The 27,190-nt window shown below is 44.5% G+C and overlaps 2 protein-coding genes across 4 annotated transcripts in view; one reads left to right on the top strand and one right to left on the bottom strand.

Moving 5' to 3' along the window:
• Positions 1 to 10,818, bottom strand: part of dbnlb (drebrin-like b) — a 50,944-nt gene extending 40,126 nt beyond the window's left edge. For 2 of the 3 annotated variants that reach the window (XM_072266807.1, XM_072266808.1), the window contains exon 1: positions 10,666 to 10,818. In XM_072266807.1, the coding sequence (XP_072122908.1) occupies positions 10,666 to 10,748 (83 nt within the window). In that variant the 5' untranslated portion in view covers positions 10,749 to 10,818. The remainder of the gene's footprint in view (positions 1 to 10,665) is intronic. The other variant, XM_072266809.1, reaches the window with a different exon arrangement.
• A 5,167-nt stretch (positions 10,819 to 15,985) lies between these two features.
• The window catches only part of piwil2 (piwi-like RNA-mediated gene silencing 2), a 109,621-nt gene continuing 98,416 nt past the window's right edge, over positions 15,986 to 27,190 (top strand). Inside the window, exons 1-2 of the mRNA XM_072267267.1 lie at positions 15,986 to 16,017; positions 20,654 to 20,874. Coding sequence (XP_072123368.1) covers positions 20,662 to 20,874 — 213 coding nt within the window. The 5' untranslated portion in view covers positions 15,986 to 16,017; positions 20,654 to 20,661. The remainder of the gene's footprint in view (positions 16,018 to 20,653; positions 20,875 to 27,190) is intronic.

The following is a 27,190-nucleotide window of genomic DNA, read 5'->3' as shown; positions in this document are numbered from 1 at the left end:
TTGCTGCTCACACATCATTTGACAAGCCTCTCAGCCTTCTCTCTGCATGCTGACTCATCATTGTTACCAATGAGGCCAAATACTGTTGTATAATCAGCACACTTGCTGACACAGTTTGAGATGGATCTGGATCTGACAGTGCAGTCCTGAATCAGCAATGGTGGGGTGGGGAGGGGGGCACCATGACATTGTGGAAAGATTGTCATCATGCAGCAAACTTCCCTCAACGTCAGCAAAACAAAAGAGCTGGGTTATTAACTTCAGGAAGGAGAGCAGTGCACAAACTCCCGTTTACATCAATTCAGGTAAGATGGCAGTGCACTCAGACGCAGTGGCCTCTGAGTCCAAACGAAGGAGTTATTTTTCACCCTTTACATCTTTTTCACAATCACAAGACAGCTGCAGGTCTACTCCACCCGATCCAGTTGCTGGATTACAGTGGAGCTCGACTTCTTGCACATAATGTTGCAGCCTGTTTCAGCGAGACAAGGAAGACGGTGTCAGTGGCAGTGCAGGGAGGCAGAGTGTGATCCAATGGACAGTGTGGGATGTTTTTCTTGTGATTGTAAGATCCTGTTAAACATTGGAAATGTAGAAGCAAGTTCAATTCACTGGTTCATTGGCAAGACAGATGCAGGGGACCCATGTGGCCTTGGTTGTGGCACGAACCAGGCCCTCGTTCATGCCTTGGAGTCACTTGTTGTGGAGGTCAAAGGAGGAGACACTGAGGCTTGCTGTGTGCTACAAGGTTGGGGACTGGTTCCTCCAGTGTTCGTTCAGTTCATCTGCAGCTGCACTGAGTGACATGAGGAACTGCTGTGGGCTCTTCTTGCAGAAAGGTGGCTCCAGGACAACATCCATGATCAATCTACAGGCCAGGACGCTCTAGGACGGCGGTCCCCAAACACCGGGCCGCAAAGCATGTGCTACCAGTCCGCAAGGAAATGATATGATTTAGCGATAGGAGTCAGCTGCACCTTTCCTCAATCCCTGTCAAGCCCACTGTTGAGTTTGAATGCATGCGAGGTCATTACGCATGCAAGGTCATTACCCGCATGTCATTCATGTCAGCACGGGAAGGAGATCAACTCCTCCAGCTTGCAAATGACGGCGGGCTGAAAAGTATGTTTGACGTAACATCTCTGCCGGCACTCTGGGTTAAAGTCAAGGCAAAATATCCTGAGGTAGCCATGAAAGCACTGAAAATGCTGCTTCCATTTCCAACATATCTCTGCAATGAATGCAACAAAAACTAAATTGCGGAATAGACTGGACATAAGGAACCCCCTTCGAGTATCGCTGTCTCCCATCACCCCTCAATGGCACCATCTTGCTGCAGGGAAACAAGTATTCAGCCCAAGTATTCAGCAATATTGGTGTGTTGCAATGATCTTATATGTTCATACGGGGAAAATATGTGCTGTGTGTTTAATATCCAAATGTTACTTAAAATGTAATGATGCTATTGACTTACGAATGACTTATATAACCACATAAGAATTACAGCACAGAAACAGGCCATCTCTGCTCTTCTAGTCCATGCCGAACGCTACTCTCACCTAGTCCCACCAACCTGCACTCAGCCCATAACCCTCCATTTCTTTCCTGTCCATACACCTATCCAATTTTTCTTTAAATGATAAATATCGGACCTGCCTCTACCACTTCTACTGTAAGTTCGTTCAACACTTACTTCAAGATCCCCTGATAATTGACTTATCACTATATTCGTGCAAGGAAAATATGCACTGTGTGTTTAATATTAAATTCATTAGATAAACCCTTTTAGAAACGAAATTGAGTGCATTAGCCCTTATTACCTATATTCCGGTCGTGATTAACACCCCCCCCCCCCGGAACAGAATCGCCAAAAACGATTTGTAGAAAAAAAATCGGCACGTACACGCATGCACACTGGTGCCTGCGCAAGGCTTCATGGTCATTGTAGCCTTACTCGGGGTAAGTACAATGTATTTGACTGCTCCTCTTATCAGTTGGCAACCCTACCCCTTGGCTTTGCTTGTTGCTTGGCGGCCGGGGCAGGTTCGAAGCACTCGGCAGAGATGGTGCTCGGTGTCGGAGGGCTCGAAGTTTTCGGACAGACTCAGAGTTGGCTGCGGTCAGGTGCTTACAATGCATCGGTAGTTGTCGGTGCCTGGAGGTTTATGGCAGGGAGCGTTTCTCCCTTTTGCCGCCTGCTAAATTTGTCTAAATGACAATAAACAAGGACTGAGTGTCCTCATAATCTAATCTAATTAATATATTAATAAATGTAATGGACACTTTCTAAATAATAAAGAGACACAACTTTTACTTTGACACATTTTAGAGCTTCAATGCATTTACATTGTCAGTGTTTCAAGTTACAACACTGTTACAAATTGTAACAATAAACACAGAATGGAAGTCAGTAGCTCATTGTTAATAAACTGTTGGCCCGCTGATGCCATCTAAGTTAAAAAGTTTATGAAACATGAAGGCTATTTGTTTTACTGTATTTCATTATACCCTTCAATCAATACATAAAATCAAAAGTATGTGACTTTTCAATTTCCATTCTGAATATTCAGCATATATTACAAAAAAAAAATTAAAGCACCACAGTTTTCAGGCCATGTGAAAATGTTCTGCTCAGACCAATGGTTGGTCCACGCAGGTGTAAAACAAACTAGAGAGAACATCGCCTCCCTCCCTGTTTGGTTGATTGTTCCAGTCTCTTCTTCACAAACATTCTTTATAGTCAGATCAAACATATAATTGTCAGGAATTTTATGAAAGACCAAATCTAAATAAGTTTAACATCAACCCAGGGAATCCAATATCTGTGGTTATGTTACCATAACCTTACTAGAGACACAGAGCAACTGGCACCAGAACACTAATCCCGCTTACTGAGACGCCACCCAGCTTCATGTCCGTCGCTTTAGCATTCCCAATTATGCCCAGCTCACTGCTGCCACCCCCTACCCCACCAACCTTCCCATCCAAGAACAACCATGCACCCACCCCAAAAGCCAGATCAGAGACATCTTACATTTCACTCAAAGAATGGTTACAATGCAGAGGGAACCACTTAGCCCTTTGGTTTGTACTTACTACATGTAATGGTAATCAACCAGTCCCATTCCTGTTATCTCCCCACTGCCTGCCAATATTAACAATAATAAACTTACTTATAGACCACTTTTCATACAGACGATGTAGTTCAAAGTGCTTTACAATGCGATAAAGTACAAACATGAAAATAAAAGACAACAAAATAAAAGCAATAATAAATAAATAGGTTTTGAGGTGGCGTTTAAAAATGTCAACTGAGTCTGCATCCATTATAGTTCTAGGTATTGAGTTCCACAGTTTTGGAACATAGTTCAAAAAAAACCTGACCTGCCAATTATCATTTGAAGGAGATAGTTTAAATTTAAGAAACCAGTCTTCCTTTTTCGATTTCTTGCTCTCTTCTGAATGTTCCTACGAGCAGTGCAGTCCAGACCCAACTACTCACTCCACTGAGGTTGTCTTTGGGTAATTTTTGGTTGTTTTGCTCAACTTCTGTTATGTCCTTTGCATCTCCTACTTCCATTTACACTTCATCTCATATCCATAATCAGGTCCTTGATCCTGCGATTGGGAACACCCTTCACAAATATTTCATCAACCCCCTCTGTTCCAGAATAAACAATGCTAGTTACTCTGATTAATCTTTATAACAAAAACAAATTCCTCCTCCTTGGAATCTTGTCTGTACCCTCTCTGCAGAGCTTTCATATCTTTCCTAAGTTGTGGTGACCACGACTGCATACAATACCCCCATGACATCTACATGATAGGTTATCTCAGGAAAGTAATATCCATCATCAGGGACCCCACCATCAAAAACATGCTCTCTTCTCACTGCTGCCATCAGGAAGAAGGTATAGGAGCTTCAGGACCCACACCACTGGGTTCAGGAACAGTTGTTACCCTACAACCATCAGGTCCCACACCACCAGGTTCAGGAACAGTTGTTACCCCTCAACCATCAGGTCCCACACCACCAGGTTCGGGAACAGTTGTTACCCTGCAACCATCAGGTCCCACATCACCAGGTTCAGGAACAGTTATTACCCTACAACCATCAGGTCCCACACCACCAGGTTCAGGAACAGTTATTACCCCTCAACCATCAGGTCCCACACCACCAGGTTCAGGAACAGTTATTACCCCTCAACCATCAGGTCCCACACCACCAGGTTCAGGAACAGTTATTACCCCTCAACCATCAGGTCCCACACCACCAGGTTCAGGAACAGTTATTACCCCTCAACCATCAGGTCCCACACCACCAGGTTCAGGAACAGTTATTACCCCTCAATCATCAGGTCCCACACCACCAGGTTCAGGAACAGTTATTACCCCTCAACCATCAGGTCCCACACCACCAGGTTCAGGAACAGTTATTACCCCTCAATCATCAGGTCCCACACCACCAGGTTCAGGACCAGTTATTACCCCTCAACCATCAGGTCCCACACCACCAGGTTCAGGAACAGTTATTACTCCTCAACCATCAGGTCCCACACCACCAGGTTCAGGAACAGTTATTACCCCTCAGTCATCAGGCTCTTAAACCAGAGCGGATAACTTCACTCAAGTTCACTTGCCCAAACTTTGAAATGTTCCCATAACCAATAGACTCACTTTCAAACACTCTTTATTTCATGTTCTTGATATTTACTGGGGTTTTTCCTTTTTTTCTATTTGCACACTGGTTGAACACCCAAGTTGGTGCAGTCTTCCATTGATTCTGTTACGGTCATTATTCTATTATGGATTTATTGAGTATTCTCACAAGAAAATAAATCTCAGCACTTACTTTCTTACACTCTTATTTAATTGTTTATAAAGCCCAGGACCCCCAAAACATTTTTAGCCACCATCTCAACTTCTGTCAATTTCAACAAATCTCTCAGTTCCTGTATGCCTTTGAGAATTACACCCTTTAATTTATTGTGGCCCTTCCCATGCTTCTGACCAAAGATGCAACACTTTGTCCTGGACCTGAGAGCAGGGAATGAGCCAACTTCTTCCACTGCAGAAGTTGACTTGGAGGCGATTTGATGCGGCAGAACCGAAGTAAGGTGAGTGGAGGTTAGGTAGAGTTGAGGCAGCGGGAATAGGGCCCAAGAGCAAGGAATGACCAGAGGTTTGATGGAATTCAGCACCCAACTGAGTCGAAAAGGTTGGGTATGGCCTGTATGGAAGCATCTGGGCCATGGCCCGAGAGCGTATCAAAACTGCAAGGCCCACGTCCAAGAGAGGAATGACCCAAAGTTTGACGATTAAAAAGGCCAGGGTGTCAGAGGCGAGGAGCATGCCAGTTCAGCTCACTGCTCCTGAGATTCACTCATCTTTGCACTGAACTGCGGCTGTGGCCCGCAATGGGCTCTTGAATCGGCTGCAGTGATGACTGGTTTCATGGCTGTGGGCTCACTTTCATGAGGTTCCGTTCTGAATGTTATTTGCTTACTTTTATTGTTTGCGCTATTTGTTTTTTTCCCACTGCACATTGGGTGTTTGATGGCCTTCTTAAAAAAAAAACACGGGTCCTATTGGGTTTCTTTGTCTTGTGGCTGCCTGTAAGGAGACAAATCTCAAGGTTGTATAATGTATACATACTTTGATAATAAATCTACTTTGAACTTCAAGCACTTTACGTTTCTCTGTGAATTTTAATTGATAGCTGGCTGCCCATTTAAACGACCTGTCTACATCCTTTAATTTCTCGCTACTGTGACTCCAAGAATAGTATTATCTGTAAATTTGGTATTTGTCCACAATACAGACAAGCGTATATATCACAAACAGGATAAAGAATAGACAATTAGCTTTATTTGTCACATATACATCGATATATCAAAACATACAGTGAAATGCATCATCTTGTGTCACTGATCAACAAGGATTCTGACTGGGGCAGCCTACAAATGTCACCACAGCATGCCCACAACTCACTAACACTCTCTAACCCTATGTAGAAATCTTTAGAATGTGGGAAGAAACCAGAGGACCTGTAAGAAATGCATGCTGTCACAGACAGAACGAACAAACTCCTTACAGACAATGGTGGGAATCAAACACCAGTGGGTGATCACTAGCACTGTAAAGTGTTTGTGCTAACCATCATTCTACCGTGCCAATAGTGGCATCGTACCAAGCCCTGGGGAGCCTTGGTGCACAATTCCTGCCGCTGATAAATAAACTCACTACTACCGTTTCCTCTCACTTCATCGATTTTCTGCTCACACTGCTACAGACCAGTTTATTCAGTGGCTGCGCTTTTGTACAAAGCCTATAAAATGGAACTTGACCAAATACCGTTTGCAAATCCACACTTATTTCATCAACCACACCTTCCTCATTATCTCCTCTGTTCAAAAACTTCTGTAACTAACTTGTTTTTAACAATCCATCGTGATTTTCTTGAATCAAATTAAACTAATGAGTGGCACTAGTTCCGCTCTCAATGTTGTTTCTAGAACCTTCCCCCAACTGGCTTATGCTTCAGTCCTACACCAACGTTTAGAACAAGTATATAAAGTTTGCAATTTTCAGTACAGCAGGTACCATGTCTGAGTAGAGATCCTTCATCAGAACTGGAAAGAAGTGGGGAAAGATGCCAGGATAAGGTGGGGGAGGGGAAGCAGCACAAGTTGGCAAGTGATCAGTAGCATAGTGGTTAGCACAACACTTTACAGAAGCAGAGACGTGGGTTCAATTCCTGCCACTGCCTGTAAGGAGCTTGTACTATCTCCCCCATGACCGCATGGGTTTCCTCCCACAGTCCAAAGATGTCCCATGATTAGGCTAGGATTATATCAAGGGATTGCTGGGTGGCATGGTTCCAGGTTGTACGTCAATAAATAAAAGATGAGGTTGTACTCCTCCGCTCCCCAACCTTCTTATTCTGGCTTCTTCTCCCTTCCTTTCCAGTAACGCAGGAGGACCTCAACCTGAGACGTCGATTGTTTATTCCCCTCCATTGATGCTGCCTGACCTGCTGAGTTCCTAAAGCATTTCCTGTGTGTTACTCTGGACTTCTGTTTTTTTGTCTGAAGCTGAAGATGTTTTGAAGTAGTCAACTGCATCAAGTGCAGATAGCTACTGTCAACTTTTAGCCCATCCAAAACCCCAGTTACATTTTCCTTTGCCAGTGCAGGGCAGAGTGCTGAACCAGCACCTCAGCCACATTCTCTCCCTCCATGAGTGAATTTACCATTCATCCCACATCAGTCCAGCCTCCTTTATAGACCCACATTCTCACAATCTTGGAACCCCCTTTATTTTCTGACAAACTTATTTTATGTCTTTTTCCACTTCCTCTCTGAAATTCCCCTGATCAGTTTGGTTTTTATGCAATAAAAAACTTCTATTTTCATTATGATCATCCAGGAAGTTATAGTGTTAATCTCCCTGCCTTTCTTCCTCAAGTACCTAGCCTGCAGTCAAAACATAAGAGCCTACAAAGTAAGGAAATGCATGACCTTGCCCATTCAAGCTGATCTATAAAGAGCCATAAAAGTAAGGAAACCTCCAAGATGTCTACAACCTTGCCATAGGGTTTGGAGGCTTATGTACCTCAATGACCCATAGAGCTATGCTGGCTGGAGTCAAAGCTTTATGCGTTGGCTCTTGGTAAGGGCACCCGTGCCAAACAAGTCAAAGGGTACAGGCCAGACTACGAGTCCTCCAAGGGTCCCCAAGTTTGGGGGTTCAGCTCAGGGCTAACAACCCTAAAAAATAGTTACAGAAACAGCAATGAAGAATCCTTCAATATATGTGTGCGACGGCAAGCACAGAGACTGAGGACCTTTGTTGCTGCCCAAAGCGCCAACGGAGATAAAAGAAGCTTGGGAGGGTGGGGGAAGAAGGTGTCTCTCACTTGCCCTCTCATGAACTCCTAACCACTCCATTCACCAAGAGCCCACTGCTGTGGTTTTGTGAACTCAGCTCTCTCAGAGGCACCAGACAACTTATTCTACACCCCCTTTGGAGCATGGTGCCCAACTTCTGGGGTCATGGTCACCCAGCTGTGGACCCCATTTTGTCAGATCTTCACTGCACAGTGGCCAGCCTTATGGTGTTCCAGTCCCACACTGCCCACTGCTATCCCCTGCCCAAAAACCCACGCACAGGACTGCTCTGGTAGACCCTTTGATTCAGCCAGCTCTGGCCCTGAACTTGTTGCTTTCTGTCTTCAATCTATCCTTTCCCCTCCTTGTCAGTCCCGTCCAATTCTGATGTCCTCCACCCATTTGAACGTTTACAACTCTCTCATTCCAATGACATAGAATCCATTTATTAGGCTCTAGGTTCTTCCTTGAGCGGAGAAGATTAAGATTTTAAGATTATTTTATCTGTCACATGTACATCAAAGCATAGAGAAATGTGTCATTTGTGTCAATGATTAACATCATTGTTAACACAAGTGGGGACAGCCCACAAGTGTGGCCACACTTCCAGGGCCAACATAACATACCCACAACTTACTCATGCTAACATTTTTAGTATGTGGGAGGAAACCAGAGCCCAGAGGAAACCACATGATCACAGGGAGAATGTACAAACTTCTTACAGACAGCAACAAGAATTGAATCCAGGTCGCTGGCACTCTAATATTTAGTGTTATGCTTAAAAACTAAGCTACCATGCAGGCCCTAGCTTTCTAGATTTAACACTGAATTCCACAAGGTAAGGTAACTTGACTTCTCTCTGCATCTATGATATTGGAATTAGATTGTTATTGCCACATGTACCGAGATAGTGAAAAGCTTGTCTTACATACTGTTCATACAGATCAGATCACTAAACAGTGTGTTCAGGTAGAAAAGGAAAAATGACAACAGAATGCAGAATAATGTGGAAAAGCTACAGAGAAAGTGCAGGTAAACAACAAGGTGCAAGATCGTAACCCTGCGAGGTTAAGAGTGCATTTTATCACACTAGGGGATCATTCAGTGGGGTCGAAGCTGTCCTGTGATTTTTTTTCTCTCTCCTCTTGAAATGGAGGACACGCCTACCCTGACCTGTCTTCCTGATCGACATTTCACAACTCCGACATTCTTTTGTCTATATTCTGACACTCACTCACTAACCTTATTGAGCCCTGAAATGTGACCTGTTTATTCCTCTCCACAGATGCTGCCTGACTGGCTAAGTTCCTCCAGCATTTTGTGTCTTGCATTGGATTTCCAGCATCTTCAGAACCTCTTGTGTTTAACACAATTGCCCACCTTCCCTGCCTCTCTGCAACTTAATAAGCCGCAAGCCTGCTGCAGAAGTTGAAGGCCCAATATCTGCGAATTTGTCAGTCCACTGGAGGCTGAAGATAGACTTTCCTGTGGTTAGAGGACTGTATGTGCACGGGTGGGTGGGAGGAAAGGGACGTTTTTTCACTGAAGTTGCTTTCTCGCTGTGTTGTTCTGCTGAATTTTGTGGACATGTCATTTTGCCGCCAGAATGTTGACGACACTTGCACTGTCCACAGCACATCCTCAGGTGTGTTGGTTGTCAACTCAAACAACATATTACACTGTATGCTTCAATGTACGTGAGAAATAAATCAGAATCTTTAGTCTCCTTCTAACAACAGGTTATTGATCTGAAAGGCTGATTTTGTTTCTTTACCACAAACGCAGTCTGACTTGCAGAGTATTTCCGACATTTTTTTTTCTGAAGCATCAGCAGTCTTTTTTGTTTTCAGCTTCAGATTAGATTGCATTTACCAGATTTAAACCCACTCACTCAGCTCACCTAAGCCTCTTTGAAGTCTGTTTACCCTCGCCCAAGGGCAACAGGGTGAGGGAAAGATAGGATGCTTGCAGCTTCTCAGCAGTGGGGGGAGGGTGAAGGGAGGGAGAGGGGAGGTGGGGGTTGGACGGAGGGAGAGGAGAGCTGGTTAATGGGAGTGGGGGGGCGGAAGGCAAGCAGAAGCCCTTCCAGGAGGAGGGGGAAGAGCAGAAACCTTCCCTAGAGGGAGGGCAGGGGTTTGGACACTCTCCCTCAGAGAGGGGGGAAAAGACAGGGCTCAAAGGCTCTCATCAGGGTGGGGGGAGGGGGTTACCACAGACTCTCCCCAGGGAGGGGAATGGACAAGTCAAAAACTCTCCCCAGGGTAATGGAGGGGTTTTGACAGACTCTCCACAGAAAAAGAGCAAGGGCAGACCTCAAACCATCTCCCAGGGTGGGGTCTGCACACACACCCCCAGAGGAGGGAGACGGTCAAAAACTCTCCCCAGGATGAAGGGAGGATTTTATATACACTTTCCCTGGAGAGGGGAAAGGACAGGGGTCAAAAGTTCTCCCCAGGGTGTTGGGAGGGGATACCACAGGCTCTCCCCAGGGTGGGGGAGACCGAGTACCACAGACTTTCCCAGGGGAGAGGGAAGGGCAGGTATCAAAAGCTCTCCGCAGGGTGGGGGAGAGCGGGTACCACAGTCTTTCCCAAGGGAGGGGGAAAGACAAGGATCAAAAGATCTCCCCAGTGTGGGGCAGGAGATAACATGCCCCACCCCCGCCAGGTTACAAGCCCCACCCGCATCCGGTCAGTGACAACCTGGAAACACCTCAGCACCTCCCCGTGCCCCCGAGTCCGTCCGTCCGTCCCTCCCCGCCCAGCTGCCTGCTCACCAGTCGGTAGCCGTCTTGTCGTTGAGCACATCGCGGTAGGCGGCCTGCAGCGCCGGTCCATTCCTGCTCAGGTTCACCGCCATCTCCCGTCGCACTCCAGCCGCCAGCACCCGCTTCCGGCCGGGAGCCCCGCACGACGCATGCGCGCACACCCCGCGGGAGAACGTCAACCCGCCGCGGCCGCTCCTTCGCGCACGCGCAGTTCTCGCCTCCTGTCAAGGTGCACGGATGCGGAAAGTTCCCGAGTTTGAAAATCACCAGTTTTACTGATGTTGTTTTAGAGCATACATACTCCGTGTCGAGAGTTCAGGGTCCTGCTATCACAGAAAATTCATTCTCACACTTTGTCTTCTTTTGCACGTTGATTGATTGTCAGTGTTAATGCAAAATTCTCTTTTGTAAATTTCGATTGTATTTCCTAATATAATATTGTATTTTTTCTTGTAAATACCTGCAAGAAAATCACTCTCAAGACAGTAAACGATAACATATACATACTTTGATTATAAATTTACTTTGAATTTTTGAACTTTCCAAAACTTCTGAATTTTATTACGGAGTGATCGTTTAAGTTTGGAAAGTTGAGTCAAAGTTACCACCATATAAATATTACAAGAAAATGTAATCATATGCGTCCTTTCAAATATAGCATTCTATACTGTCTCACTAATTTATGTCTGATGTAAGATTTGGGAGGAAAATATTACATGGTTCCTAAGTGACCTTGAAAAGGTGATGGTGCGTCACCTTGAATTGCGTACAAACTTGTTGGTGAAAGTGTTTCAGTGTTGAGGGGGAAAGCACTTTCAGAATTTCCTCTGAGTTAGTTCCTTCGGATAGGCTTCCAGTCCTGTCCAGTGGGTAACTGATGAAGCCAAGGTAGGTCATGCAGACGTTATACAATATCTCTACATGCTATGCCAGTGTGGAGCCCTGTCAATTCAAATCACAAAATGCAAGAAATCCTCAGCATCCGCTAATGGCCAACTATTTGGAACAAACTCTATTTCTCTCTCTATAAGTATGGTCTGACCTGCTGAGAACTATCAATACTTACTGCATTTTGTTTGTCACACGCTTGGAACACACCAGTATTTTAAAAATTTTATTTAGAGATACAACGCTGAACAGGCCCTTCTGATCCATCAGGTCACGTTGCCCAGCAACCCACTGAATTAACCCCAGCTGAATCACATGCCAGTTTACAATGACCAATCAACCTTGTAACTGGTACGTCCTTGGACTGTGGGAGGAAACCAGAGCACCTGGAGGAAACCCACATGCACACAGGGAGAATGTACAAAGTTTCTCACAGAGGACACTGTAATTGAACCCTGATGCCCCAGGCTGTAATAGTCTCGCAGAAACTGCTGTGCTACTGTGGTGCCCACCAAGAGAGCCTGGGAAAGTAAATAAGCTGTCCAAACACACACAAGAGAATATAAACCGGACAGATTCTGCAGATGTTGGGAAGCAACACACACAAAATTGCTGGAGGAACTCAGCAGGTCAGGCAGCACTGATAGAGGGGAATAAATTGATGTTTTGGGTGAGACTAAAGGGGCAGAAACCAGAATAAGAAGGAGGGGGAGGGAAGCGGAGCGGTCGAGTCTGGGTGAGTACATCATCGTGGGGCCAGGGAACAGCAGAGATCACAGAGAGGGAGCAGTGAGAGAGGATATCACTGAACACCCATCAAAGGGAATCACCATTCTCTCTTCACCCCTCTCCCATCACGCAGGAGATACAAAACCCTGAAAGCATGTATAAGTACGCTCAAGGATAGCTTTTACCTAACTGCTATCAGATTCTGGAACAGAAATCTTGTATGATAAGGTGGATTTTTTGGCCTTGCATTTTATCATGTATCTGCATTGCACTTTTCAGTAGCTGTTGCAGTTTATTCTGCATTCTAGTCGGTTTTACCTCATGCTTTGATCTGTGAACGATATGCAGGACTCACGTTTCCCTGGGTCGGTTGGTAAATGTGCCAATATTAACACAAACCCAGTACCAGAGCATAAACTGAAGCTGTTATCAGGTCTACAGAGATTGGAGGTGGAATGTCAATTAATAGAAATGAGGCTACAAGATCAGAATCTAGTTTAATATCACCAGCATTTGTCATTAAGTTTGTTGTTCTGGGACAGCAGTACAATACAAAACACAGGAAGAACTATAAATTGCAATGAGAAATACATAAAAAATAAAGCAAATTAGTAGTGCAGAAAGAGAGGGAAAATATACTGAGAAAGTGTTCATGGATTCATTGTCCATCCAGAAATCTGAAGGCAGAGGGGAAGAGACTGTTCCTGAACTATTTAGTGTATGTCTTCAGGATCTTGTACTTACTCCCTGATGAGAAGAGGGCAAGTCCTGGGTGATGGGGGGGCGGGGGGTGTTTCCTTAAGTTGGATGCCTCCTTTTTGAGGCATCACCTTTTGAAGATATCCTCGATGCCAGGGAGGTTGGTGCCCATGATGGACCTGGCTGAGTTTACTGCTTTCTGCTTTTTCCAATCCTGTACGTTGGTCCCCTCCATACCAGATAGTGATGCAACCAGTTAGAATGCTCTCCAGGGCACATAGAAACATAAAAAACCTTTGCAATTACATCATTATGTTGGACCCATGATAAATCTGCAGAGATGTTGACACCCAGGAACTTCACTCTTTCCACTTCTGATCCCTCTCTGAGGACTGATGTGTGTTCCCTCAGCTTCCCCTTCCTGAAGTCCACAATGGATTCCTTGTCATACTGACATTAAGTGCAAGGTTGTTGCTGTGACACCTCTCAGCCAGCTGATCTATCTCACTCCCGTACGCCTCCTCGTCACTGTCTCAAATTCTGCAAATGATAGTTGTGTCATCGGCAGATTTATAAATGCCTCTTCAGCTGTGCCTAGCCACAAAGTCATGGGTTCTGAGAGAGCAGAGCAGTGGGCTAAGCACACGTCCTTGATGCCAGTACTCTCCTAGTGAAGAACGTACAGAGGCACAGGTTTTGGAGATTTTTGATTGGAATTGAGAGTATGGTTGTGTAAAACATTGAGCTGTAGTCAATAAACAGCAGCTTGATGTAAGTATTACTATTGTCCAGGCTTGTTAACAAAAGGGGATAACTCCTCACTTGCCCAACCATTGAGATGTTCTCACAACCAGTGATCTCACTTCAAGGACTATTTATCTCATGTTCTCATTATTTATTGCTATTTATTTATATTTTCATTGGCATAGTTTGTTGTCTTCTGCACTCTAGTTAATCTTTCTTTGGTCCTGTTGTAGTTAATATAACAGGACTGGAAAATTGCAAATGTTACTCTGCTATTTAAGAAGGGTGGGAGGCAGCAGAAAGGAAACTATAGACCTGTTAGCCTGACATCAGTGGTTGTGAAGTTGTTGGAATCGATTGTTAGGGATCAGATTACAGAGCACATGGAGGCACATGACAAGATAGGCCTAAACCAGCATGGTTTCCTGAAAGGAAAATTCTGCCTGACAAACCTACTGCAATTTTTTGAGGAAATTACAAGCAGGGTAGGTAGACAAAGGAGATGCAGTAGATGTGGTGTACTTGGATTTTCAGAAGGCCTTTGAAAAGGTGCCGCACATGAGGCTGCTTAGCAAGATAAGAGCCCATGGAATTACAGTACAGGGGAGTAACTAGCATGGGTGGAGCATTGGCTGATCAGACTAAAACAGAGAGTGGGAATAAATGGATCCTATTCTGGCTGGCTGCCGGTTACCAGTGGAGTTCCGCAGGGGTTGGTGACGGGACCGCTGCTTTCTATGATGTATGTCAATGATTTGGACTATGGGATTAATGGGTTTGTGGCTAAATTTGCCAATGATACAAAGATAGGTGGAGGGGCGGGTAGTGTTGAGGAAACAGAGATACTTAGATAGTTTAAGGGAATGGGCAAAGAAATGGCAAATGAAATACAATGTTGGAAAGTGTATGGTCATGCACTTTGGTGGAAGAAATAAATGGGCAGACTATTATTTAGATGGAGAGAGAATTCAAAATGTAGAGATGCAAAGGGACTTGGGAGTCCTTGTGCAAGATACCCTAAAGGTTAACCTCCAGGTTGAGTTGGTGGTGAAAAAGGCGAATGCAATGTTGGCATTCATTTCTAGAGGTATAGAATATAAGAGCAGACGTGTGATGTTGAGGCTCTATAAGGCACTTGTGAGACCACACTTGGAGTATTGTGTGCAGTTTTGGGCTCCTTATTTTAGAAGGGATATACTGACATTGGAGAGGGTTCAGAGAAGATTCATGAGAATGATTCCAGGAATGAAAAGGTTACTGTATGAGGAACGTCTGGCAGCTCTTGGGCTGTATTCCCTGGAGTTCAGGAGAATGAGGGGAGATCTCATAGAAACATTCCGAATGTTAAAAGGCCTGAACAGGTTAGATATGGCTAAGTTATTTCTCATGGTGGGGGAGTCTAGGACGAGAGGGCATGACTTCAGGATTGAAGGACATCCATTTAGAACAGAGATGTGGAGAAATTGCTTTAGTCATAGGGTGGTAAATCTGTGGAATTTGTTGCCATGAGAGGCTGTGGAGGCCAAGTCAATGGGGGCATTTATGGCAGAGATAGATAGGTTCTTGATTAGCCAGGGCATCAAAGGGTATGGGGTGAAGGCAGGGGAGTGGGGATGACTGGAAGAATTGGATCAGCCCATGATTGAACGGTGGAGCGGACTCGATGGGCCGAATAGCCTACTTCTGCTCCTATATCTTATGGTCTTAATATTCTATAGATCTGCTGAGTATGCCCACAGGAAAATGAATCCCAGGGTTGTGTGTGTTCCCAGCGTTGCATATGGTGATATGTATGTGCTTTGATAATACAATTTACTTTGAAATTCGATTTAAAGCCGAGTGGAGAGCCACTGAGATTGCACCCGCCGCAGACCAATTGCGACGAGAGTATTGGCAAATTGCAGCGAACAACCGAGCTCAGACCGGGGAGACCCCGGGAGCGCCTACACACCACGTGCCGGGCGTGTCGCCGCCGACGTGACATGCTTTGAGTAGCATTCGCGTCAACGAATAGTGAATGAAACCTCAGCCACGGCAGCCAATCGAGTTTGAAAATGAGGGCGGGAAATTCTGATTGAAGGGAGATCCCCTCCAACAAGACGGGTCGGGGGCCCAATAAGACGTGACCGTGGGCGGGCACGCACAGGTGAGTGCCAATAGTGGTGTGGGTAGCACGCATACGCATACGCAGACGGAGCAGGTGGAGGTCTGATCCGAGGACTCTGAATCTTGGGGTTAATTGGAAGGCCGTCTGGTCGCTGTGTGTGTGTGTTCCCACCCAAAAGGCTGCGGGGAGAAAGGGTCAGTTGGACACTATGCCCCAGAGAAGGGGGAAGGGGGAAAGGGCAAAGGTTGCCCACAGTGGAGGGAGAGGGCGGGGTGGGCGTCGGCCAGGTCGGTGAGGAGGGGTAAGGGTCTGTGATAACATGGTTGGGGGCACGAGGTAGGGGTAGTGGTTCACACACAGGTTGCTGCAGGTCAGCTGGGAGGGGCATAGACTGTCGACGTTTAGGGCTGAGACCCTACTAATTCGACTTGGTTTACCGTCAGCCCTGTTTTCGTAAGCAAGCTAACACAAACGCTGGAGGAACTCAGCAGGTCAGGCGACATCCATGGAAATGAATAGACTCTTCGAGCTGAGACCCACCTTCAGGACTGGGAAGGAAGGGAGAAGGTGCCAGGATAAAACAGCTGGGGGGTGGGAAAGGAGGACTGGCTGGGAGGTGATAGGTGAAGCCAGGTGGGTGGAAAAGTTGAAGGGCTGGAGAAGAAGGAGCCTGATCAGAGAGGAGAGTGGACCATGGGAGAGAAAAGGAGGTGGAGAGCACCCAGGGGAGGTAATGGGCAGGAGAGAAGAAGTAAAGAGTGGGGAATAGAGGAACATGAGGGAAGGAGAAAGCCCTGTTTTCCTATCTTTTCTCTATAAGTTTAGACACCCTTATCATCCCCTCCTGATGTGGCCTCCTCTACATTGGTGAGACCTGTTGTAAATTGGGAGACTGCTTTATCCTGCACCTCTGCTCCATCTGCCAAAAGCAGAGCTTCCCCATGGCCAGACATTTTAATTGCAAGTCCAATTCCCGTTCTGTCCGGTCTGAGGCCACACTCGGGCTTGAGGAGCAACACCTTAAAGTCTGTCTGGGTAGCTTCTAACCTGGTGGCATCAATATTAATTTCTTCTGGTTTAAAAAAAATCCTCCTTCCCCCTCCCCTCTTCCTTTCCCCACCCTGACCTCTTACCTCTTCTTACCTGCTTATTACTACCCCTGGGCCCCCTCCTCCCTCCCTTTCTTCTATGGTCCACTCTCCTCTCCTATCAGATTCCTTCCTTCTGTTCCAGCCCATTACATTTCCTACCCATCTGGCTTCACCTATCACCTCTAGCTATCCTCTTCCTCCCTACCTTTTTTTATTCTGACATCTTCGTCCTTCCTTTCCAGCACTGAAGAAGGTTCTCGGCCCAAAATGTTGATTGTTTATTCATTTCCACAGGTACTACCTGACCTGCTGAGTTCCTCCAACTTTGTGTGTTGCTTCCTAATCAAGAACCGATCACGCTCTGGTTTAAATATACTCAATGACTTGGCTTCCACAGCAGACTATGGTAATGACTTTCACAGATCCACACCCTGAAGAAATTCCAGTTCCTCTCTCTTCTAAAGGGATGTCCTTCCATTTAGAGGCTATGACTGGACTAGCAACAGTGTATTTGCCAGATACCAGGAGTTGGCAGAGCAGTGTCGGAGGTGGGTGGAGGACACAATGTGAGCCTACAGAAGTAAGATTAGAGGTTTGCTGGCTGTCTTCTTGGAATTATGGAGCCTGCAAGGCCATCAGAGCCATTACAGAGGCTGCTGAGCAAGCCTCCAGATGGCCATGGATTAAGAGGTGTGATCCATGGGCTGAGGCTGCTCGGACTCAAACCAGGGCCTGATCAACCCTCACTGGGTCGCCTGAATGTTGAAAGACCTGAAACACCTGATGGCCCCAGGTTATATCACTAATGCTGTGTCCCAGCGCATTCTAGGATGTTTCTCAGCAGCAATGTCGCTGGTGGTGAAAGGTGTTAGTTGAGGTGGGATTAGAAGGGGCCTCTTCTGAGATGTGAGGTGGGGAGGGGGAAAAGTGGCTTATTTTTGCTGTTTTATTATTGGTGTTTTAGTTGATCTGAACGTGGCGGTACACTGCTGGTGATATGTACATAGAACATAGAATAGTACAGCACAGTACAGGCCCTTCGGCCCACAGTGTTGTGCCGACCCTCAAACCCTGCTTCCCATATAAGCGCCCACCTTAAATTCCTCCATATGCCTGTCTAGTAGTCTCTTAAACTTCACTAGTGTATCTGTCTCCACCACTGACTCAGGCAGTGCATTCCACGCACCAACCACTCTCTGAGTAAAAAACCTTCCTCTAATATCCCCCTTGAACTTCCCACCCCTTACCTTAAAGCCATGTCCTCTTGTATTGAGCAGTGGTGCCCTGGGGAAGAGGCGCTGGCTATCCACTCTATCTATTCCTCTTATTACCTTGTATACCTCTATCACGTCTCCTCTCATCCTCCTCCTCTCCAAAGAGTAAAGCCCTAGCTCCCTTAATCTCTGATCATAGTGCGTACTTTCTAAACCAGGCAGCATCCTGGTAAATCTCCTCTGTACCCTTTCCAATGCTTCCACATCCTTCCTATAGTGAGGTGACCAGAACTGGACACAATACTCCAAGTGTGGCCTAACCAGAGTTTTATAGAGCTGCATCATTACATCGCGACTCTTAAACTCTATCCCTCGACTTATGAAAGCTAACACCCCATAAGCTTTCTTAACTACCCTATCCACCTGTGAGGCAACTTTTAGGGATCTGTGGACATAATGGGATATGTGATACTTGCAGACTGCCCCCAAGCTAATCCTTGGGTGTATGGGCTGTAAATGCAAACCACACATTTCACTGTTTTGATGTACGTATGATAAACGTGAATCAGTTTGAATCTGAAGGGCATGGGAAGGGATGAACAGCCTTGGGATGGTTATTTAGGCCAGAGTGTTGCTTGGTTAGGTAGGCAGGTTGATTTCTGTACTCCATAATAGGTGATGTGATTGGGGGCAGTAATGAAGGGACAGACTTGCTTTCTCATGGTGCCTTTCAGTGCATCACTGAAGACATTTTGGGTTATGAATTAGTCAGAGCATTACACAAATCAGAATATGGTGATTTGTTGGGTTAAAAACTTCTTATTGAAGGATGGAATTTGAAACATAGAAAACCTACAGCACAATACAGGCCCTTCGGCCCACAATTCTGTGATGAACGTGTACTTACTTTAGAAATTGCCTAGGGTTATCTATAGCCCTCTATTTTTCTAAGCTCCATGTACCTATCCAGGAGTCTCTTAAAAGACTCTATTGTATCCACCTCCACCACTGTTGCCGGCAGCCCATTCCAAACTCTCACAACTGTGTTTATATAAAAAAAACACGTACCCCTGACATCTCCTCTGTACCTGCTTCCAAGCACCTTAAATCTGCGCCCTCTCATGTCAGCCATTTTAGCCCTGGGAGAAAGCCTCTGACTATCCACATGATCAATGCCTCTCATCATCTTATACACCTCTATTAGGTCACTTCTTATCCTCTGTCGCTCCAAGGAGAAAAGGCCATATTCACTCAACCTATTCTCATAAGGTATGCTTCCCAATCCAGGCAACTGTCTGTCTGTCTAGGTACCATATCCGATGCAGACGTTGGTGACCATAGTTTTCCATATAGATCTATCCCTTGTTCTTTGGATGACTTCCATTTCCTCGATGTGTAGCCACCTGGCTATGATTTTGATGTACATAAGCTGAGGTCTTCCTCTAGGTTTGCTCCCCTTGATCTTTCCAGAGTATGAGTTTTTCCAGTTCATCTTTCCGCATGATGTGTCCTAGGAATCTGAGTTGTCTTTCTCTTATTGTTGGTATGAGTGATCGAACTGCTTGGGCTCTTCTGAGAACTTCTTCATTTGATGTGTGTGTGGTCCATGATATTTTTAACATTCTCCTGTAGAACCATAATTCTGCTTCTAGTCTCATTTCCATTGTTGGGGAAATGGTCCAGCATTCACTTCCATAATAACTGGTACTAATAGCTGACTCAGAAACAAAACTTCAAGAACTACTCAGTATAGTGGCAGCAGAAAGTAATCGCAGAGGCCTCTCAATCAACACCAAGACGACAGAAAGCATGATCATCTCCAGAAAAACACACATCCCACGATGTATGATCAAGATCGGAAATACAAACATCAAACAAGTCAACAAATTCAGATATCTTGGCAGCCTAATAACAAGTCATGGCAGGTGCGATGCAGATGTCAAATACAGAATAACAATGGCGAAAGAAGCTTCGCAAAAAATGAAGACCATATTAACAGACAGGAAGATGAGCGTGTACACTAAAAACAGAATACTGCAGTGCTACATTTATTCTATCCAGGCAACATCCTTGTAAATATCCTGCGCACCCTTTCTATAGTTTCCACATCCTAAACACTCGAATGCTGCAGTATCAGCTTTTAATTTGTTTCAGGATATCATTGGGATTTGTTGTCCTTTTTGAACAAGGGTCTTTTGTTGTCACAGTTTTGGGAAGATAGGCTCTCTCAGGTTAGTGTCTCATCTGCAGAAAGGCCAGCCCAGCAAAGCAAAGCTCCACTGTTACTGATCCAAGGAGAGGGCTACCAAGGCACACTATTATGGAGCTGTGCTGGGAGTGTCAACCTGGATTTTGAGTAGGAATCTCTTGATTGGGACTTGAATTTGTGATGGAGCTGTGAATACTATCTGCTGTGTAACTGCCAGAATGGTTTATTAAATGTGGCTCGGGAATTGGTATTTTACACAAACCAAACGCTTGAATGCCAGAGTGTGAGCTTTTATCGATGACGTTTTGTTTCACAGGTAGCTAGATGTCTGAGTGGACCAGATTCCCTGTCGGGGATGGCCCGCCTCGTCCAACGACTGACCCGCGTTCTCCTGAATTTGGAACAGAGGTAGCACGAGGGAGAGCACGTCCCGGCGCGAGACCTCAGAGGTCTCAGTTATCAGGAGCTGCTGTACAACAATCTGCGGAACTTGGACCATATCCATCGCTGATTTTCCAGGTACAGGTACAATCCTTGGTAAATCGGAAGGCAGTGCACCATAGATCTGTTGCTTAGAAATATAAGTGCTTTGGAAAATTTGGGCATAATTTTAAGGTGATTGAAGGAAAGTATAGTGGAGGTGTCTGAAGTTTTTTTTACACAGAGCAGTGGATATGTGGAATGTTCTGCTGGAGGTGATGGTAGAGGCAGATACATTAGGGACATTTAAGAAACTGTGATGGACCCACGGCTGATAGGAAAATGTGGGGGGCATGTCAGAGGGAAGAGTTAGATTGATCTTAGAGTAGGTTAGAAGGTTGGCAAAACATTGTGAGCTGAACAGTCTGTACTGTGTTATATGTTATGGTGACCCCTGTTTCCATCCGGGGGTCAGTGTGGACATGGTGGAGGATCACAAATACCTGGGGATACGAATTGACAATAAACTGGACTGGTCAAAGAACACTGAGGCTGTCTACAAGTAGGGTCAGAGCTGTCTCTATTTCCTGAGGAGACTGCCCTTTAACATCTGCCAGACGATGCTGAGGATGTTCTACGAGTCTGTGGTGGCCAGTGCTATCATGTTTGCTGTTGTGTGCTGGGGCAGCAGGCTGAGGGTGGCAGACACCAACAGAATCAACAGACTCATTCGTAAGGCCAGTGATGTTGTGGGGATGGAACTGGACTCTCTGATGGTGGTGTCTGTAAAGAGGATGCTGTCCAAGTTGCATGCCATCTTGGACTGTCTCCCATCCACTACATAATGTACTGGTTGGGCACAGGAGTACATTCAGCCAGAGACTCATTCCACCGAGATGTAGCACAGAGCGTCATAGGAAGTCATTCCTGCCTGTGGCCATCAAACTTTACAACTCCTCCCTTGGAGGGTCAGACACCCTGAGCCAATAGGCTGGTCCTGGACATTTCCTGGCATAATTTACATATTACTATTTAACTGTTTATGGTTTTATTACTATTTATTATTTATGGTGCAACTGTAATGAAAACCAATTTTCCCCTGGGATCAGTAAAGTATGACTATGTTATAGAATTGAATAAGGAACATCTGTTTTCTGCCTTCATTCATCTTGGACGTAGCATTTCAAAAACATAAGTATTACAGTATATAATATACTCTATTATATATATACACTATTACAACTTTGGGTGGAGATGCACCTCTACCAAATGAGGTCTAAGGTGCTCCTTCTCTCCACTAGCCTGCAGGTCACCCTTGGGCAAGGTGTAGCACCTGCTTAGCCCCTCAGTTAGGGTCACATGGAGTCATGGGAGCAGATGGTGGATGGTCGTATGAGCAGCCCCTGATTATCACAAGTCCTGGTTATGTGACCACTGACGCCAGGCAGACAATCACTGAAGAGTGTTGATTATGGCTGGGGTCACCTGTCTTGTAAAGACACTGCCCAGCAGAAGGCAGGAGCAAACCACGCCTGTAGAAAAATTTGCCAAGAACAACCATGGTCATGACACAGCACTTTGATTACAACCTGGGGAGTTCCGGAGTTCAATTCTGGCGCCGTCTGTAGGAGTTTGTATGTTCCCCCCATGACCCACATGGTTTTCCTCCGGGTGCTCTGGTCCCTCCGGGTCCCACAGTCCAAAGACATACCAGTTAGTGGGTTATTTGGTCATTGTAGACTGTCCTGTGATTAGGCTCGGGTTAAATAGGTGGGTTGCTCAGCCCTGAATCTCATTGGGCTGAAAGGGCCTGTTCTGCGCTGTATCTCTAGTTAAAATAAAATAATCTGTTAAAAGATGAAGGTGCACGGAATTATCACCAGAGCTGTACAGTTGTGGCCACACAGTAATAACAATGCAGAATAAAGTGTAAAAGATATTGGAAAGTGCAGTGCATCATTTCCCTTTCTAAAGTCAATGACCAGCTTCGTTGTTGACATTGAGGGAAGGTTGTCATGACACAATGTCACTGAGCTCTCTATCTCCTTCCTGTACTCTGACTCATCATTATTTCAGATGTGGCCCACTACAGTGATATTGTTTGTAGATGGAGTTCAAGCAGAATTTAGCCATACAGTCATGGGTGTACAGGGAGCAGCGTAGGGGGCTGAGAACACAATCTTATGGAGCACCAGTGTTTAGAATAATTGCTGCGTCTCCTTGCTGATTGCAAGAAGTATCCAGTGCAGAGACAGACATTGACTCCCAGGGTCTGGAGTTTGTTGATGAGTTTGCTTGTGTAGCCCCCCTGGCCACCCTCAGGGTCGCTCGGCTCACTGTCATCTAGGGAAACAGCCCTCAGCCCCGGCAAACTGGGTAATTAGTTTGTGTGGATGCTGTGTGAGGTACTCCACCCCGCCCAAATAACAGACAATACACCAGATACGGTTAAATGATTTACAGTTTATAGATATTACTGGAACTATATAATTAATAGAGAATAAAATATAAAAGGAAAATAAAAGGCGCCACACTTATCAAAGTTCAATCTCTTCGTGCACAAAACAGTTGGAGCTCAAGACGCTTCTTCTTCACCCTGTGACCCTTCGGACCACCTTGACTGGCTGCCTGGGACCAACAACAGTGGTTGACCAGATGCTCCACATGAGTCCGTCTCCTCTCCTCGCCGAATGCCCCGCTCGGGGTCTGATCCCGTTAGCAGACTCACAGCGCCTGGTTCATCCACTGTCCCTGTCTCCTGCCTTCTGCCTCAAAACCCCACGCGTACAGTATCTTCAGATACACCAAAAACATAACAGCTATTCCAATTGGTTCGTAACATCTTATCAGTAACATGATTCAACAAACTGCTAGCGGGAAGGACTTTCTCAGCATTTAACATAACAAAGAAGCATTCGCAAGTATAACATAACAAAGAAGCCATTTTAATTAGCCTACTCAGTAACATAAAAAACAAAACCCCCTTACACTTGGAATTAACGTATTGAAGGCTGAACTGCAGTAAATAAACTGTAGTGTGATGTAGGTGTCTTTACTGTCAAGATGCTCCAGAGGTGAGCATCAGGCCAGGGAGATGGCTGAACTGTAGACCTGTTTCGGTGGTAGGTGAATTGCAATAGGCTGAAGTTACACGTGTTAAAAACATGATTAAACCTTGCAGTGCTGCAAGTTTTAGTTCTACAAGTATGTAATCAGTTCTTTTCGAAAGTTTGTTGTATCTGCTTCTCCTGTCCATTCGGTAAATCATTGTAAACTGGATTGCACTATATGAAGGGGGGTGGGGAGGGAAATCAGTGCATTTACCTCCAACCTTTATCTATACACTTTTGTTAACCTCCATGCAGATTCCAGATGAATTCTTCATTAAGTTGTCTCCCTCAAAACACAAGTGTGGCCACACTGGAAATGCTTGCTTTGGTCCCCAAGCTGCTTCTACTGCCATTTCCCTTTGCTCTTTTGGCATTTCAGGCTCCGAGTCTGTGGTGAATTGTAATTGCTTTCATTGGCCACTGACATGACCTCTCTGTTTATGATAGGAAAGTGGAGGGCAGTGTGGGAGAGATAAGTTAAATCAGTCTTGGAGTAGATTTAAAGGTCAGCTCAACATTGTGGGCAGAAGAGCCTGTACTGTAATGTGAGCCTGTACTGTAATGATGTTCCATGACATACGAGGTCTGCGTCTGCCCAGCTACCCACCCGGTGTGATTATATGCACACGGACTACCCCTGTCTACACCCTTCTAGAAAACTGGGGAAACTATTGGCAGAACTCCACTTGTATAATGCTGTTGGAATTGGTTTATTATTCTCACTTATACTGAGATACAGTGAGCAGCTTGTCCTGCATGTTGTTCATACAGATCAAATCATTTCACAGTGTATTGAGCTAAAACAGGTCTGATACAACAGATGCAGAATGAGGTGCAATAGCTACAAAGGAAGTGAGGTGCAGGTAAACAGTAAGGTGCAAGATTATAACAAGGTAAGTTGTGAGATCAAAAGTCCAATTTATTGTGCTACGGAACTATTTATAAACCGCTGTGTTGAGGCCTTCTGTACGTACTTCCAGGTTTTTAATTATGCTGGGTGCTTTGGTGAGGCAGTGACAAGCAGTGTAGAAGTTTTGGATTTGGATCTGGTGACATTGGTCCAGAGGCTGTTCAGAAGTCAAGGAGGAGACACAAAGCTTATTCGTTGCAGCCATTTATTAAATGTAGCAAATGAAAAGAGCAAACAAGATGAAGAAGTCGTCAACATAATCAGACCAGAAATAAAAGCATTGATAACATAGAACTGAATGAAATAGCCAGGTTTGAAGTGGCAGGATGCCTGCTGCAGTGAAACTGAGAAGCTTTAGAAAATGCAGAATTATCTATACTAGAATTATTGGAAAATTCACTGAACAACTACACGTATATAGGTGACTATGAATATTTTCAGGACGCATAACAAACGACATGAAGTATAACAATTTTACTCCCTGATCCAACAGAGACATGGTGTGTCCATCTCTGTTGGGTGCTGCTCAAAGGAATGATCGTGCTTTACAGTATATGTTGTCTATTATACACTCGTGGGCTGCCCCCAGTGCATCCTTAGCTTGTGTTGGTTATAAATGCAAATGATGCACTTAATTCTGTGTTTTGATGCACATAGGATAAATAAATGCATCTGAGCTTGTGATCCAGAGATTTTTTTTGCAGATGATATATTGTAATCAAGGTCTCATTTGCCCTCATTGGTGGAATTAATTTTTTTTTAATTTTATTTTTATTTGGATAAGGAATTCACAAATATAATGTACTTTTTTCACACATATAACCTTTTCCATTTTTTTATATGTATAAAACTACAATTATTTATACATTCTTAAGTACACATTGAGATGATATAAAAGGAAAATAAACATTTAAATAGATAATTATGTACTGTGATAAATCTAACCTATTAGGCTAAGTAATGGAATTAGTTGTTAAGAAAAATGGTAATAATAGTTCCCATATAACCCTTCTGGACCATTTCCACTGGTCCAAAATGTTGTATATAAGCCTATGTATCAACCATTGTAGGTGTTTATATCCTAATTTGTTCATGCTTGCTCCTGCCCGCAGACTTAATTATCCAATCCCTATGTACTTATTTACTTAATTTTTTCATTTTTTTTATCCCTTTCCCAAATCTTTCCCTTTACTTGTGTTAATTCTCTATTTTTCAAAAGAAAACAAAAAAAACAAACATTTAGACTAGGGGTGCTTACGTTAGCAATATTACTGTGTTGATGAGAAGAGCAGTATAAATCATTAGGAGAGTCATCTAAAGTCTGCTCGCATTGGGGTTATATATTCAATCCACTTATTCCAGATTTGATAAAATTTTTCTTTTTGAGTTCTCAGGGAGTAAGTCAACTTTTCCATTTTAAATATTTCCAAGATAATTTCGTACCAATCTTCTAATGTAGGTGGTATTGGATTTAGCCATTTTCTAGTGATTGATTTCTTACTTGCCGCTAAGAGGGCCTGCAGCAACTTTATATCTTCCTTCTGTTCAAGAAACAATACATGCCCCAAATAGAGCGTCTCAAAGTTCAGAGGTATCTGGGACCTAAGTACCTTAACTAATGTTCTATGAATACCTTCCCAAAATAGACTTAATTTAGGGCAATCCCAAAAAATATGAAAATGATTTGCCTCCTTGGAGCCGCACCTTCTCCAACACATCACATTTGTATCTTTATATTTTTCCTGATATGGGGTCTTGAAGCATCTTATAATGTTTTTCCAACAATGTTCTCTCCAAGTCAAAGAATTAGTCGAGGACCATTGAAAGCTGCAGATTTTCCCCCAAGCCTCCTCTGAACGTACCAATCCCACTTCTTTCTCCCACTTCTCTTTAATATACCGTGTATTTACATTTTTAGCATGGGAGAGTGCGTTATATAATCGAGAAACTGATTTACTAGGTATTGAACTGCAAGCCGAATTCAGAATCTTGAAAAATTCTAATTCTACTGTTGATAGGTCTGTATATCTACAACTCTGGTTAACATAGTTTCGTACTTGAAGGTACCTAAAAAAAAGTCATTATGTTCTAGGCCATGTTTGTCCTGCAGGATTTGGAAACTTTGTAATACTCTTTTATCTATAAATGAGAGGTAGGTTGTAAGACCTTTCTTTATCCATAGCTCAAATCTTTTATCTCCTCTGTTGGGAAGGAATTCGGTATCATATGCACACCATCTAAAGAGTTTTAACATGTTATTAATTCCACATGAATTAACCACCTTCTGCCATACTTCTAATGTAAGATTTATCCAAGCGTTTTTAAATTTTTCCAACTGGGCCATCAATCCTTTGTCAGCTATTGAGGCCTGAAGAGGAAAACTGTCAACTAATCCAAATTCTATTTCCTTCCA

Source organism: Mobula birostris, chromosome 8 (assembly GCF_030028105.1).
Source record: "Mobula birostris isolate sMobBir1 chromosome 8, sMobBir1.hap1, whole genome shotgun sequence".
NCBI classification, from domain to species: domain Eukaryota; kingdom Metazoa; phylum Chordata; class Chondrichthyes; order Myliobatiformes; family Myliobatidae; genus Mobula; species Mobula birostris.
Note: the sequence above shows the minus strand (reverse complement) of the source record. Positions and strands in the feature narration are given on the sequence as shown.